We start from the raw sequence: 14043 nt of genomic DNA, 5'->3' as shown, positions 1-14043 counted from the left end.
GAGATAGTTAAGGAAGTGATCCGTGGAGAAGTATGACCGAAACGAAGGTGCCAGAGGTGAGATGTGTTGCGTGAGGTGACGAGGGCTTGAGGAGGTGATGATGAAGTAGGAGAAAGGGATGCAGTGGAGGATGGCAGGACGTACAAGTTGTTCTCAACGGGACCCCGAAGTAGCACCGCTTGAGTACGAGCATCCTTCACAACAAAAAAATCAGAATGAAATTCGAAGTAAGTATGGTTGTCTTGACAAAATTGTCGAACCGAAAGCAAATTTTTACACAAAGAGGGAACATGAAGGAGATGAGTTAAGAGATAGTTGCCAGTGGGAGAGCTGAGTTGAGCCGAGCCAATATTTTGAATGGGCAAGGAGGAGCCATCACCGATGCTGATCTGATCAGAGCCCTGATAAGTAGACGATCCAAGGTTCATATTCATGTACTCAGGCGTGAAATGGTGCGTGGCCGCTGTGTCCGGGAACCACGAGTTCGTGGAGGGAGTAGGTGGGAACACCGTAACGTTGGCGGCCAAGGAAGGGGGTGCTGGTGCCTGAAATGAGTGATCAAAGCGATGATAACAGTTTATCGCTAAATGACCAGGTTTATTGCACATCTGACAGGTGGGACGAGGAGAGAAATTCTGGTTTGGTGGAGCTGAGTTACGAGAGCCATGCTGACTCCCACGATGGGAGCCGCGACCACGACGTCCCCCACGATTAGATGAGAAGCCGCCACGGAAAGAAGAGTGGGAAGTATTTGGTGAACGAAAACCTGTAAAGTTGGCAGAGAGGGAGGTTCCGGAGAGAAGAGTGTGGGTTTGGTGAGAGAGACGGGATTCATGATTGAGAAGATAACTGTAGAGTTGTGGGAGAGGTATAGATTCGGGTCTGGTGGTGAGGGAGGTGACGAGTGATTCGTAATCAGTTCCTAAACCAGCAAGAAGATAGATGGTGAGTTCAAGATCTGAAATGGGATGACCTGCTGCGCCAAGAGAGGAGGCAAGATTTTTGGCTTTGTTAAAGTACTCAGGCATGGATTCAGACCCTTTCTTTAACGTGGCCAGTTGATATTTAGTATGCATAATGTGAGCGGAAGATTGAGAGGAAAAAAGGTTTTGAAGAGTGGTCCATACTTCACGGGAGGTAGAACAGTCAAGAACTTGGGTAAGGAGGGATTCAGAGATGGAGGAAGTGAGAGCCGAAATAATGAGTTGGTCCTGAATGAGCCATTGGGCGTGAGCCGGATTGGGTTTCTTGTTGATAGTGGCTGGAGGAGGAGAAATACTGCCATCGACATAGCCGTAAACTTGGTGACCTTTGAGAAATGGGACTATCTGAAGTTTCCAGAGTAGGTAGTTTTCGAGGGTAAGTTTAAGTGTAACAGAGTGGGAGACAGCGGTGGTGATGGATGGGGAAACGGTGGGGAGGGAGGAGGAATCGGTATTTGTCATGGTTGAGCAGACGTGGGTCTTTTAGGCTCTTGATACCATGTTGAAGCTTGTGAGAGAAATGCGCATACCAACCATATGAAGAAAGACACAAGGAAAAACAGAGACTAGTGGAAACGAAAATATTCTTCTTCCTTCCATGAAATGTTTACACAGTGTGAATTCCTTTTTATAGACACAATTCTGTCAATAGGAAATGTAGCATCAAATGAAGTAATGACAACTGTACAAGAAACGGTTACAACAAATATTCTAGAATTCTCAGACTTATTTGTGCATGCTGGAGGAATTGTTTTCGTCTTGTTGTGCAGGCTCTATAGCCTTAATACGGTGGATATCCAGCTGCCGCTGCAACGATATCAGGCGGATGTAATATATGATACATTAAGAAAACTAGTTTAATAAGAATTATGGCATTCCTTAACACCTGAGGTGAAGTAATGTAATGGAAGTAGCATTCCTAAACCTATAGGGAAGGGGTGCTACAAAATTAACGTGTAAAAGCAAGAGCCATGGGTGAGTTAAGAGTTGGGCTTACATTGAGTAGAGATTGGAGGCCAGTCGAAATGTTGATCTACATGCAACAGAAAAATAATATTAGTCAAATATTCTATAATTAAAACCCAAAAAATATAATAAGCATGTTCCAAGAAATATAAAATATTTGCTAATTAATTTTTTTCAGGTCATAGGTTCAGTAGCTTGCTTTCCTAGAACAGGATGGAAGAGTAGAAAGGCTCGGCATTCAGCAATGGTGTTGGTAGCTTGTCCATAGCAATGAGCAAAACCCCCAAATACATGACCCTGCGCATTCCGAACAATACCTCCCCTGCCAGACATCCCTGGGTTACCAAGCGAACCACCATCAACATTGAGTTTAGACAACTCCACTGCCGGTGGAGACCAAGCAATCAACTTCGGCACTTGCACTGCAACAGGCACAACTGGACAGTTTAGTTCCCTCAACACCACCAAGTCATGCGACCCCACAAATTTGAAATTTTGCATGGAACTTGAAATGTCCAGAATAAATCCTTTGACCATCCGAATAACACCCTTCCAGTCATATTTCACATCTTCCATATGTGCCGCACAACGAGCTCTCCAAAGAGCCCAAGAAGGAATTATACCACGAAGCCAACGAACTTTTGAGGAAGAAGAAGCACGACACCACCAAACATTTAATACCCCAGTCCATACCCGAGTAAGTGGTAATCGAATGCAAAAAATTCCCAAACCTTCCTCGGCCCCTCCCCATCACAGAGCACATGGTCCAAAGACTCCACCTTGTTTGACGCACAACAATGACACTTAGAAACAATAAGAATGTCAAGTTGTTTAATGGTTTCATCTACTGAAATGGCATTTTGACGTGCTCGCCAACATAAAAAAGACATCTTCTTGGGCACATGATCTTGCCATAGCCACTTCTTCCAAAGACAAACATTACCATGGGACCGAATAATCTTCCAGGCCGACTTCGTGGAAAAAACCCCATCCACCGTGTGCTTCCAAACCAGGACATCATCCCACTCTCGAACACGCTCCCTCGCTTGGATAATTTTCTGAACCATATCATCATCAACCAGTTGCCGAAGCCAAATAGAATTCCAAACCGCCCCATCACATAAATTGCGAACCTGCAACTTGGAATCGCCCACTATTGGTGTAATACCCAGAACCCAAGCCCAGACCAGATGGAAGCCTAGCCTTCAATAGAAATCGACGCCGTTTTGGGTAAGCTTCCTCCCTTTTAAAAATTTTTCTTGACCCGTCGGTTACTTCTCTTATATCTTCCCTTTCAGTTTTTTTTTTTATACCTCCGAATCCCTCTCCACCCAGAGTTCCACCTCCCCACGCCTCTATAGTCGTTTTCTCCCTTCAGATTTTTCTATCAACTAACTCTATCTATCCACAACTCTCATGCTCTCGTTTTTCTCTCTCTCAGAGTCTCTCCCATTCACTGCAAACCGCCAGTCAGCCATCCTTTCAATTTTTTTTTCTTCCATCTAAGGTTTTCCAATTTTCTGACCTATACATAGATGCACTTTTATATTTTCTTCTTCTGCATTTAGAAACTACCGCCGCACACACTTCCTCCTCGACATCGCCGCTTGCATAGAAAGTGCCGCCGGGCACCTCTCAGCCAGCCCTTCTCCAAATGCACAGCAACCTTCCATTTGTAGAAACACGTCCCGTGAGCCACCCTCAACCTTAGCAGCAACCACAACACAGACTTAAGCCCCACGTTCAAGCAACAACCATCTTCATTGGCACCCAACCAACTCGTGAGTCACCAACCCGCTGCCCCTCTCCTCTCCCTCCACCATAAACTATCACTACCCCGATTTCACCACGTGAAACGCCGAGCACACGGCTTGCATGGCAAGAAATCAACCATCGAAGAAGCCCCTGTTTTTGACCCCCCGGAAACAGAGGAAGTAGTCTTCCCCGCCTTGGGCCTCAAGCCAGCCACCCCACACCGCCAGTCTCCTCCACGCCATCGCCACCTGCACGAAGAGCGTCGCTGGGCACTACACGTCACTCCAGGTCTGCCGTTTTCCTCACAGTAAGCCAGCGGCACCCTCTCGGCTTACTTTCTCTCGCCGTCTCTCTCTTTCTCGCTTATCATCACCTACTCTCTCTCTCTCTCTCTCTCTCTCTGTTTTCAGCAGCCCGGTGTCCATTGCATGCCATCCTTCTTCCTCTTGGCGTTACTTTGTTTATGGTCTTGTATTTTTTAGTGTAAGCTTCTTACGCGCCCTCTGTTCCCTTCGTGTATTATTTCTCAAGCATAGTGTAATCTTGTTTTACATTTATGCTCTTGATATTTGGAGGCTATATACGAATATTTGTTGGTTCAGTTTCTTCTTTGTGCTTGTTTGAAGTAGAACCTATTTTATGATGGCCTTGTTTTAGGTCTCAAATTAATTTGTATTTGTACTGATATTATTTTATTTAAATTATTTGAAGTATCTATTTACAACTTGATTTCACAGAAAACATTAAGGTATCTTCATTATATTATTTAGTATTAATTTTACAAGTTGATTTTAGTAGTATTTTTAATTAAGAAGTTTTAATTGCATTGAGTATTATTAGACTTCTTGTAAAGTTGAATAATTATGTTAATTCTAAGAAAATGAACCTATTTTAAGAGAGAATGTTTTCACATCTTATTTATGGGAGCTTATAGTAATCAAGTATTCTATATATATATATATATGTTGTTAGTATTTTAAACAAGTGTATTTATTGACTTTCATGATTAACTAAATATTTTTTTTGGTTATCTTTTCCGGTATGAATTCGATTATGTTTTACAGTATGAATTTGATTAAGTGGATATTGATGGATTTGGAGAATGATGGTATGTTAGGAATTATGAGAATTTTAGGCTTTGAGGTATTAAAATAGGCATTTTATGTGTAAATACGAGATACTTATTCAATTGGAGATTTATTCAAGTGACATGAATTTTCTATAGGTGATTATTGATGTTCTTTTGGCACTGTTGTGAGAAATTTAGAGAGGCTAAGAAGTACAGGTAACCGGGGTTCCTATGCTAGATTTGCATAAAAAAAGAAATGAAATGAGGTTGGTTTGTAAAAATATGCATGTTGTGTTTTGAAAAGAAAACATGAAAACAACTTCATATATATGTTTTGCATTCACTCATGAAATCTATATGAAAGAGAAAATGCTTTTTGACATGAAAAATATAGACATGAGCAATATTTGACATGTTCTGAAATGTGAAGAAAAGAGCGAATATGATATTTGATATTTTTGTTCATGTGATATGAAATGTTTTGGATATGTTATTGATCATTTGAAAATGATATGAATGTGCTTTGCATGTGATTTGAAATGATATGAATATAAAAAACCTTTGGCATACTTATCTGTTATTATTCTGATTCTGAATATGGTTTTGATATGATAATACTTGTTCACGTGATATGTTTGGTACCAACATGATATGATATGAGTGCAACCACTTTGGAAACAAAGTGACCTTTTATATGTTCTTTGCTGTGTGCACACTCAAGACTCCGAGATTGAAAAATGGAAAGTTTCACAATATGATATTGTCTAGTTTGGCCACCGAGGATAGCACAACCCTACCACGGGGGTTAAACATAGTATATGATATGATATGATATGATGAGATGTTCAATTATGTTATGCTAAATTGTTTTTAAATATAATCAGTTGCTCTTCTGAATAAGAAAAGATTAAAACGTCACTCTGTTTTCCTGATAATATGTTTTGAGATCTGCATATGAAAATGAAATATTTCTGTTTTCTGTATATGAAACTTTATGAAATGGCTCATGTTGTACACACTAGTATATGTGTTTTGCTTACTGAGTTGTTGATAACTCACCCCTTATCTCCACAATATTTTTCAGATGATTTTGGATATTTCAGCTGAGAATCAGATTATGAAGCATTGGGTGAAATAATTTAAGAATGGTGGTTTAAGTTTACAGAGTTTCTATATGTGTAGTGGCGAAATTTATTAAGAAGTTTTATTGTGTTTTGAAGACTTAGGATTGTGGGAAATTTATTATATTGAATAAATTAGTTTGAATCGCAATTTCTTTATGATTTTGGGAATTTGGAGTCTATAACTATATTGCTGAAATATGGGTTTAAGTGATAGGAAGTAACTTTCCGACCCCTACGGGATCAAGGCGTTACAATTGGTAACCAATCTGCAATAGGCCCAAGCCAATTATCATACCAAAAATTCAAGGAACCCTCTCAGACCAGCCATCTTGAATGCCTTAACATCAAAGGCAAAACTTGCAAAACCCCTTTTCAGAAATGAGATCCCCTTGACACTGCCGCAACTGAAGCATTATGATCATTCTTCACATATTTTGAAGAGAAAAAATTTGACCAAAGAGGTCCACCAATAAGCAATTTCCAGGCAAACTTCATGAAAAAATATTGTTGCACCTCTACAAGATCCCGAATCCCAAAGCCTCCCTCCTCAACTGGCAAACAAATACTACGCCAGGAAATCCATTTACGTTTCTTAATCTCCACACTCGATCCCCACATGAAATTTGAAAAAATTGACTTAAGCTTTGCAAAAATTCCTTTAGGCAAATTCATCACAGACAACAAATGAAAGGGCATTCTATTAAGCACATGTTTAATAAGAATAATCTTACAGCCAAACAAGAGCAACGTGCTCTTCCAACTAGCCAACTTATTTTGTGCAACGGCATACCCAAATAAACACAACCTTCCACAAACCCCGAAATATGCTTCAGTTGTGCCTTATGATCAAAAGAAATATTTGAGGAGAAAAAAATAGAAGACTTATTTGGACTCACAAGCTATCCCGATAAGCTTTCATACTCACGAATCACTCCCATCAAATCTGAATAGAAACCTTTCCACTATTTGCAAAAATCAAAAGATCATCAGCATATAATAAATGAGAAATCTGAAAACCCCCATTTGGTTGTTTTTTTTTTTTTTTTACACAGAGGATGATACTCCAGTTTTATTGATTATCCTCACTTATGATGGAGAAAAATTGTGGTTACAAGCAGGATACTTGGTAGGATATGCAAAACATGGAAGGTTATCGACACTACAGGTAGGTCTCAAGATAATACAGTTGTACATGGAAGGTTATCGACAAGACCAAAAGCTTTCATTTGAAAAGGACACCATGACTAGAGGTGGCTGGTATGCAAAACATCTTGTTGCAACTACTATATCCATTTATTTTTAATGATGAGATCAAAGTATCTACTTATGTCTTTTTTTTTGAAATCCTAGACTTTTCTTGAACTCCTAGCAACTATCAACAAAACCTGCTTCCTGACTTGACTTAACAGTATTATCAACAAAACCTAGATCCATCACAACTAAATCCCCTTGGTGGCTTAAACAAGATCCCAGGGAAGCCACCAAAGAAATTTGGCAACAGTTGACTCTACAGTAATGAGTGAATTGAAAAACAAAAGTATAGAAGTGTTTAGATTATAAGGCCTATGTTCAATAAGATAGTTGGTTTAATGATCTTTATCTTTTTTGGCTAAGCTTGTCAAATATGAGTTGTTTGCCTTCAATAAGTTTGTTGTTTCTCAGGCAGCAATGTGGAATTATAGTTGTAAGTCTTGGCAAAACTAGCATCTCATACATTCACAAGGTAATTAAGTGTCTCATCATAGCCTGTCCCCTTTCTCTTTTGTCATATATTTGTTATTGATCAATGATTTCATTTTTTCCCAAACGTACAAAAAAGTTAACGTTATTTTTACATTTTCTGTGACCTTATCTAAATATCTTTTCTTATAAAATTAAGATCGAACAGGAGTATCGAAAGACTCCATTCAAGGCTTTAAAGTTTTAAGCTTTTATGCTAGGTACTACTGTAACTAGATGTAAAATTTGTTTATTTCTTTTTGAGTAGGACAAAGAAACTAGGGATGATCCTAATATCAAAGATATTTTGAAAACCTGTTATTCATGAAGAAGAAATGATGAATCTGCTGAAATTCTCTATGAGATTTTACTTAATTCACTTTTACTTTATATTTGCACACTTATCTCATACAAACACATCGACCCCATTCTATTTCAATTTTCAGCCGCTTCGAACCATGAAAAGTGAGTACTTTACGTTTATGGGGTGATTTGACTGAATTTTACAAATAATATTTTTCTTGAAAAAAGACTGAGAAATGTAAATCACACATTGACAACACACGTAACATCCTAACAATAAGCAAATCCTGATCCAACCATATATGTTGCTTGTTTCCTCAGTTGCGAGATTGAAACCGTAGTCAAGGGTATGACATTCAGCTTTTTGTGAGAGAGAAATTCTTGTGACACACATTTCATTGTAGGCCGAGACTTTGGCTGAGTGTGAAGGCATGCAAATGCTATTGTAGCGACGAGCAAAATATCTTGTCCAATTAGACGATTTGGAGGTGGCAGGCGTTGGTCTAATATTTCATTTAGCATCATGTTTTGAGATGATGATGATAATGAGGACAAGAGTTCTCCTGGATGCCTTCCCATTAATACTTCTAGTGCCACCACTCCAAAGCTATATACATCACATTTTTCAGTAACTATCATTGTGTAGGCAAACTCTGTCAAGGAAGAAAAAAATGATGAGAACAACTAAATAGGGTCAATGCCTTTTAAAAGGAGTGTTTGCAATTGAGCAGCATTCCATACAAACAATAATGGTCAGTAGCATTTTTTGAGCCATTTGTTTAACATGACTTCTCGTATTAATCTTGGAATTTATAGGTGGTACTGAAAAGAACTGAATATATCTATATTTATTAATGTTATTTAAACTATATGCTCTATATAACCTTCAAAGCATAAATTTTTACTCATATGAAGCCACACCCTCAAGTTCTCAACCACTCCACTATAAATATAGATTGGATTTATAAATTGAAAATTATATATCTAATTAAATTTATTATTTTTTTAGGAAGTAATATTATTAAATGAAAATGGCATATTATTTAAATATCTAATTTCTATTTGTAATGCAACGTCAACACTCGAATTATATTATTATATAAAAATTAAATAATATATAATTCAGTTAAGTTTATTAAATGAACAGTAATACATCTAATTACTTTGATAATTCTAATTTAACAGTAAAATATTGAATAAAGAGTAATATTTAATCAAGTTATCGATAATAATATTTAGTTTTTAAAATATATGTCTTTTAAAGATAAAGACTACAAAGGCGTGACAACTTCATTATATAATATTATGAAAAATAAACAAAGTTCACAAAAATGAGTTCTAGGGTCAACTATTTATATATTTTTTTTTATTTTTTTATTTTTTGCATAGAGGATATAATTTGAATCTAAAAAATTTATAAATTTGAAAAAAAATGCTAAATCATGAAACTTTGATTATAGGAAGCTACAATATATATTATTGTATTATTGCTAATTGCAAACTATTCCTATATAATCTAATTAATTATCCACTCTCCAAATGTATTATTATTAAATAATATATGCGATTATGCTAAACATTTAAATAAAGAACAAAAATATCTAATTAAATTTAAAATTTAAGATTATTGGGATTTTAGATTATATTACATGTCTTTTTTAGTTTTATCAACTTCACATCCATTTAGCTTAATTGGTGATAACGAATTCATAAATTGTAAATTTGACAAAAGAAAAGAAAGAACAGTAAAGAAAAATAAACTTGAAAATTGTTTAGATACATGACTAATGGAAGAATTATATTCAATATTCTTAATTAAATAATTTAAATGACATTGTTGTGGTAGAAATAAACAATTAACAATTTACTTGGGGCAATGTAGCCATAAGTGCCAGCAACCAATGTTTGATTGGAGGAGTCGGGATCAAGAAGTTTAGCAGTTCCAAAGTCAGAGACAAAAGCTTGCAATTCAGAATTCAGCAAAATATTGTTGGTTGATATATCTCTATGAACAATTGCTGGGATGCATTCATGATGCATGTAAGATAAGGCGTGTGCTGTGTCTTTGATGATGTTTACCCTCTTGCTCCAATCCAGTTCCATAGCTTCATCAACATTTCTTAGGACACAAAATAGGCTTCCCCTTTCCATGTACTCATAAATTAAAAATCTACATCTTTTATGTACACAGAACCCATGTAGCTTCACAATATTTCGATGTCGAATCTCTGTTAACACCCTCACCTCATTTATAAAACTCTTACAGAAAACTGGATTCTCAACCTCTCTCTGATGAAGTTTCTTTAAGGCAACCACATTTCCGCTTGGTAATTCAGCTTTGTAAACGCTACCATAACCACCAGTTCCAATGCAATGTTTGATGTCAAAATCCTCGGTTGCTTCAATAATTTCTTCATATGCAATATGTCCATCATAATTCCATATCGAGAATATGTTTCCATTCTTAGATTCTCTTAACTCAAGTTGATTTTCTTTGAACACACAACAAGACAAGAGAATACCTCCAATAACTAGGAATATGAGGAAAGTGGTGATGGGAGCAAAAATTTCTATTTTGGTTGCGATTGATTTTTTGCTTTTAGGACATGGAGGAAAAATCTTGAATTGACCACATAAATCTCTATTGCCAATTAATGTGTGGGATTTATGATGCTTATCAAAACCGTCTGGAATTTGACCCTTCAAATAATTGTGTGACAAGTCGAGTGTATGTATATCAATGAGGGAAGAGGGAATGTTGCCTGTAAAATTATTGTAGCTAAGATCCAAACTCTGGAGATGGCGTGCTAGTGCAATACTCCCTAGTGCAATGGGTATTTCTCCGCTTAAAAAGTTGTGACTAAGGTTAACATGTATCACCCAATAAAGGTTATGCTCGTGATAGGGAATGCTTCCAGTTAAGTTGTTTACACTAAGGTCTAAATAATGCAAATAAGTTAAATTATCCCAGATGAAAGGGATTGGACCGACAAGCATGTTCGAACGAAGATTTAAATAGTACAGATTTTTCAGCATCCCCATTTCGGGAGGAATTGATCCATTGATTTTATTTTGACTAAGGTCTAAATTTGTCAAATTAGTTAAATGACCAATTGTGGAAGGGATTAGACCGACGAGCATGTTCGAACTCAAGTCTAAATATGACAGATTTTTCAGCATCCCTATTTTGGGAGGAATGGATCCATTGATTTTATTTCCATCAAGGTATAAAATTCTCAAATTAGTTAAATGGACCAGAGTGGTAGGGATTGGACCGACGAGCATGTTCGAATAAAGGTATAAATAGGTCAGATTTTTCAGCATCCCTATTTCGGGGGGAATGGATCCATTGATTTTATTGAAACTAAGAAGTAAAGATTCCAAATTAGTTAAATGACCAATTGTGGAAGGGATTGGACCGACGAGCATGTTCGAAGAAAGGTATAAAGAGGTCAGATTTTTCAGCATCCCTATTTCGGGGGGAATTGATCCATTGATTTTATTTCCATCAAGGTATAAACTTCCCAAATTAGTTAAATGACCAATTGTGGAAGGGATTGGACCGACGAGCATGTTCGAATCAAGATATAAAGAGGTCAGATTTTTTAGCATCCCAATCTCAAGTGGGATGAGCCCCGTAAGGTTGTTCACACTAAGATCAAGAATGACTAAATTTGGAAAGAAAGAGAAGTTGAGTTTCAACTGACCTCTCAAACCTTGATAAGATCTAACGATGTTTGTGACGCTTCCTCCATCGTTGCAAGTAATACCATCCCAATCGCAAGCACTTGAAATATTACTATTGGACGGCCACCACCCAGTCTCGTGCAAAGCCTTGGCTTGTTCAAGTTGAAGGGCAGATATTGATCCAGATGCTGCTGCAACGTTAACAAGCTGATGAAGTGCATTATCCAAATACTTTCCGCATAAAAAGATCCAGATAGCCCACGCTACTATCGGTATATTGAAAATGGAAAGGGAGGAGGCTGCCATTTTTATGAGTAATGACCTATTAGTACCATATATATTTGTTCATGATGACTAATATATATAGACGTACGCTTTTATATGTAAGAAAAGATTCCGAAGCTAGGCCGGTGAAATAATTGAATGAATGATCCTGGAAATTGCCTTTGAAAGCCAATACATTCATATATTAATTTCCTGGAAATTTCCCTCAAGACTTGTGTATATTAATGCATGCGACGACTCATTGACTATATATATATATTCATGTATTAATTATAACGGCAACGTCGACAGTCCCAATTGGGAAATATTTGCTCTTAATTATTATTTTCTAAATGAATTTAAAGTATATTAATACGTCTGAACGACATGAATAAATTAAAGCCAAGTGTTTTTTACTTTTAAAATTCTGTAACTTTTAAAAATTATTTAAATTTCTAATAACTATGCTGTACGTTGGATCATAAAGGAATAAGTGTTCAATTAAATTGATTAAATTTTACTGATATTATTTAATTTGTTAAGAAACAGAGAGAGCGATTGGAAAAATTATTGCTTGAAGTAATAATTATTTGGTCTGGAGCTGACCAAATAATTGAATGAATGAATTCTGCACTGACCTCGTCAAAGACTTTTCTCCTCTCATCCCTTAGCTTCGCCGTGTCTTTCCGCAAGTCTTTTCTTAATACATTTATTTATTAGTTTCTTAGAAATAGACCCTCAAGACTTACGTATATTAGTAATGCATGCGACAACTCATTGACTTGTGTATATGATTGGGCAAGAAACACAGCCTCGAGGTCTTTACTTTATAATTTTATTGATCACTCATTATTTCTCACCTACACCAACTCTGTCTTCTTCTCGCCCTTTTCTTTTCTTTTATCTCCTTCACGGATGATCAGCTGCTTTACGTCGAATACGACTGTCCAGCAAAACACGTCTTCTCCTTCAACAACCGATCCCATGGATTTAAGTTGCTTTGATTCTATTTAGGTTTTTCAGGTTTCAGAAAATGCCTGCTTTTGGATATATTTACAAGATTGCCATTAAAGCCCATGGATTTAACTCGTGCTGGGCCGGGTTTGATATATTTCCGAAACATCATTTTTACAGAAAATATATTAAAAGGATTATGTATAAAATTATTATTTTGAAAGCTTTACTTATTCTGCTATTTACTTTTAATCATATTTGAGCTGAAAGTGAAACCAAAGAGGTGAGAAAACATGTATATGATTACGAATAAGAATCCTTTAATAAGAATCCTACTTTAACCATAATCTTGTAGATAAATCTTATTGTATTTTCCAATTATTAACATACGTAACCATTTGTTTTAAAACCGAATTTAGCAAACACTATTAAAGTTGTGTTTGGCTATAAGAAATTTTCATCTCAAACATAAAATTTTCATCTCATCATTACAATTTTCTCAAATTTCCATATAAAATAAAATAAACAATTTAATTTTTTCTTAACTTTTTCAAATCTCAATACAATAATAATATTAAAATATAATATTTTAATATTTAATCTTAAAATTTAAAATTCTCATCTGAAAATTCTCAGTGGCCGAGCAGAACCGTTCCTCGACAAAGTCCTGAAAGTGAAACTTTCTGTCGGCACAGGGAAACGTCATTTTGCAATAAAAACCTCAACCTTTCCTCATATGCAATTAATATATATTTGAAATATTTTTCAATTCTTTGTACAATTATATTTTATAAATTATAAAATATTTCTTGTGAAATAATTGAATGAATCATTCTGAAAATTTCCGTGGAATGAATATTCATCTTACATATATAGAAATTTTATTTTGAAAGCCAACACATTTATTAATTGATTTTTTAGAAATCGACAACTCATTGACTAATATTCATGTATTAATTATACGACGCAATTTGTGGGACATTTTAAATAAATATGTGATTTTTTTTTATTTTTAAAAAATATTTAAATAGTTTTAAAAAATATTGAAAGAAAAATTGAAAAAAAAAAAAAAAAAGAAATGCACCGATTGGTAGAAGATTTCTACAGACGTAGCAACGTCCCACCAACAATATATTGTCGGTGTAATAAATTCTCGTAGTTGGAGATGAACAACATCACCAACTATAAATTGTCGGTGTAATAAATTCTCCACCAACTG

The 14043-nt window shown here is 35.9% G+C and overlaps 2 protein-coding genes across 4 annotated transcripts; both read right to left on the bottom strand.

The window, feature by feature from the left end:
- Positions 1-1550: 1550 nt before the first annotated feature.
- On the bottom strand, positions 1551-2525 carry LOC122276209. Its single transcript, XM_043085778.1, has 3 exons — positions 2149-2525; positions 1981-2016; positions 1551-1790 (listed from the first exon to the last, which is right to left on the bottom strand). The coding sequence occupies exons 1-3, from the start codon at positions 2523-2525 to the stop codon at positions 1757-1759; spliced, it is 447 nt and encodes a 148-aa protein (XP_042941712.1). The 3' UTR covers positions 1551-1756.
- Positions 2526-7961: 5436 nt separating this feature from the next.
- On the bottom strand, positions 7962-12626 carry LOC122276197 (MDIS1-interacting receptor like kinase 2-like). Of its 3 annotated transcripts, none has more exons than XM_043085767.1 (3): positions 11627-12625; positions 9788-10411; positions 7962-8572 (listed from the first exon to the last, which is right to left on the bottom strand). In XM_043085767.1, exons 1-3 carry the CDS (start codon positions 11910-11912, stop codon positions 8190-8192), a joined length of 1293 nt encoding a protein of 430 aa, XP_042941701.1. In that variant the 5' UTR covers positions 11913-12625; the 3' UTR covers positions 7962-8189. The 3 variants fall into 3 exon arrangements, with proteins under 3 accessions (XP_042941701.1, XP_042941702.1, XP_042941700.1); XM_043085768.1 differs by having other exon boundaries at positions 9788-10330; positions 11627-12624; XM_043085766.1 differs by having other exon boundaries at positions 9788-12626.
- Between the last annotated feature and the right edge of the window lie 1417 nt (positions 12627-14043).

Source organism: Carya illinoinensis, chromosome 9, assembly GCF_018687715.1.
Source record: "Carya illinoinensis cultivar Pawnee chromosome 9, C.illinoinensisPawnee_v1, whole genome shotgun sequence".
Lineage (NCBI taxonomy): Eukaryota > Viridiplantae > Streptophyta > Magnoliopsida > Fagales > Juglandaceae > Carya > Carya illinoinensis.
Note: the sequence above shows the minus strand (reverse complement) of the source record. Positions and strands in the feature narration are given on the sequence as shown.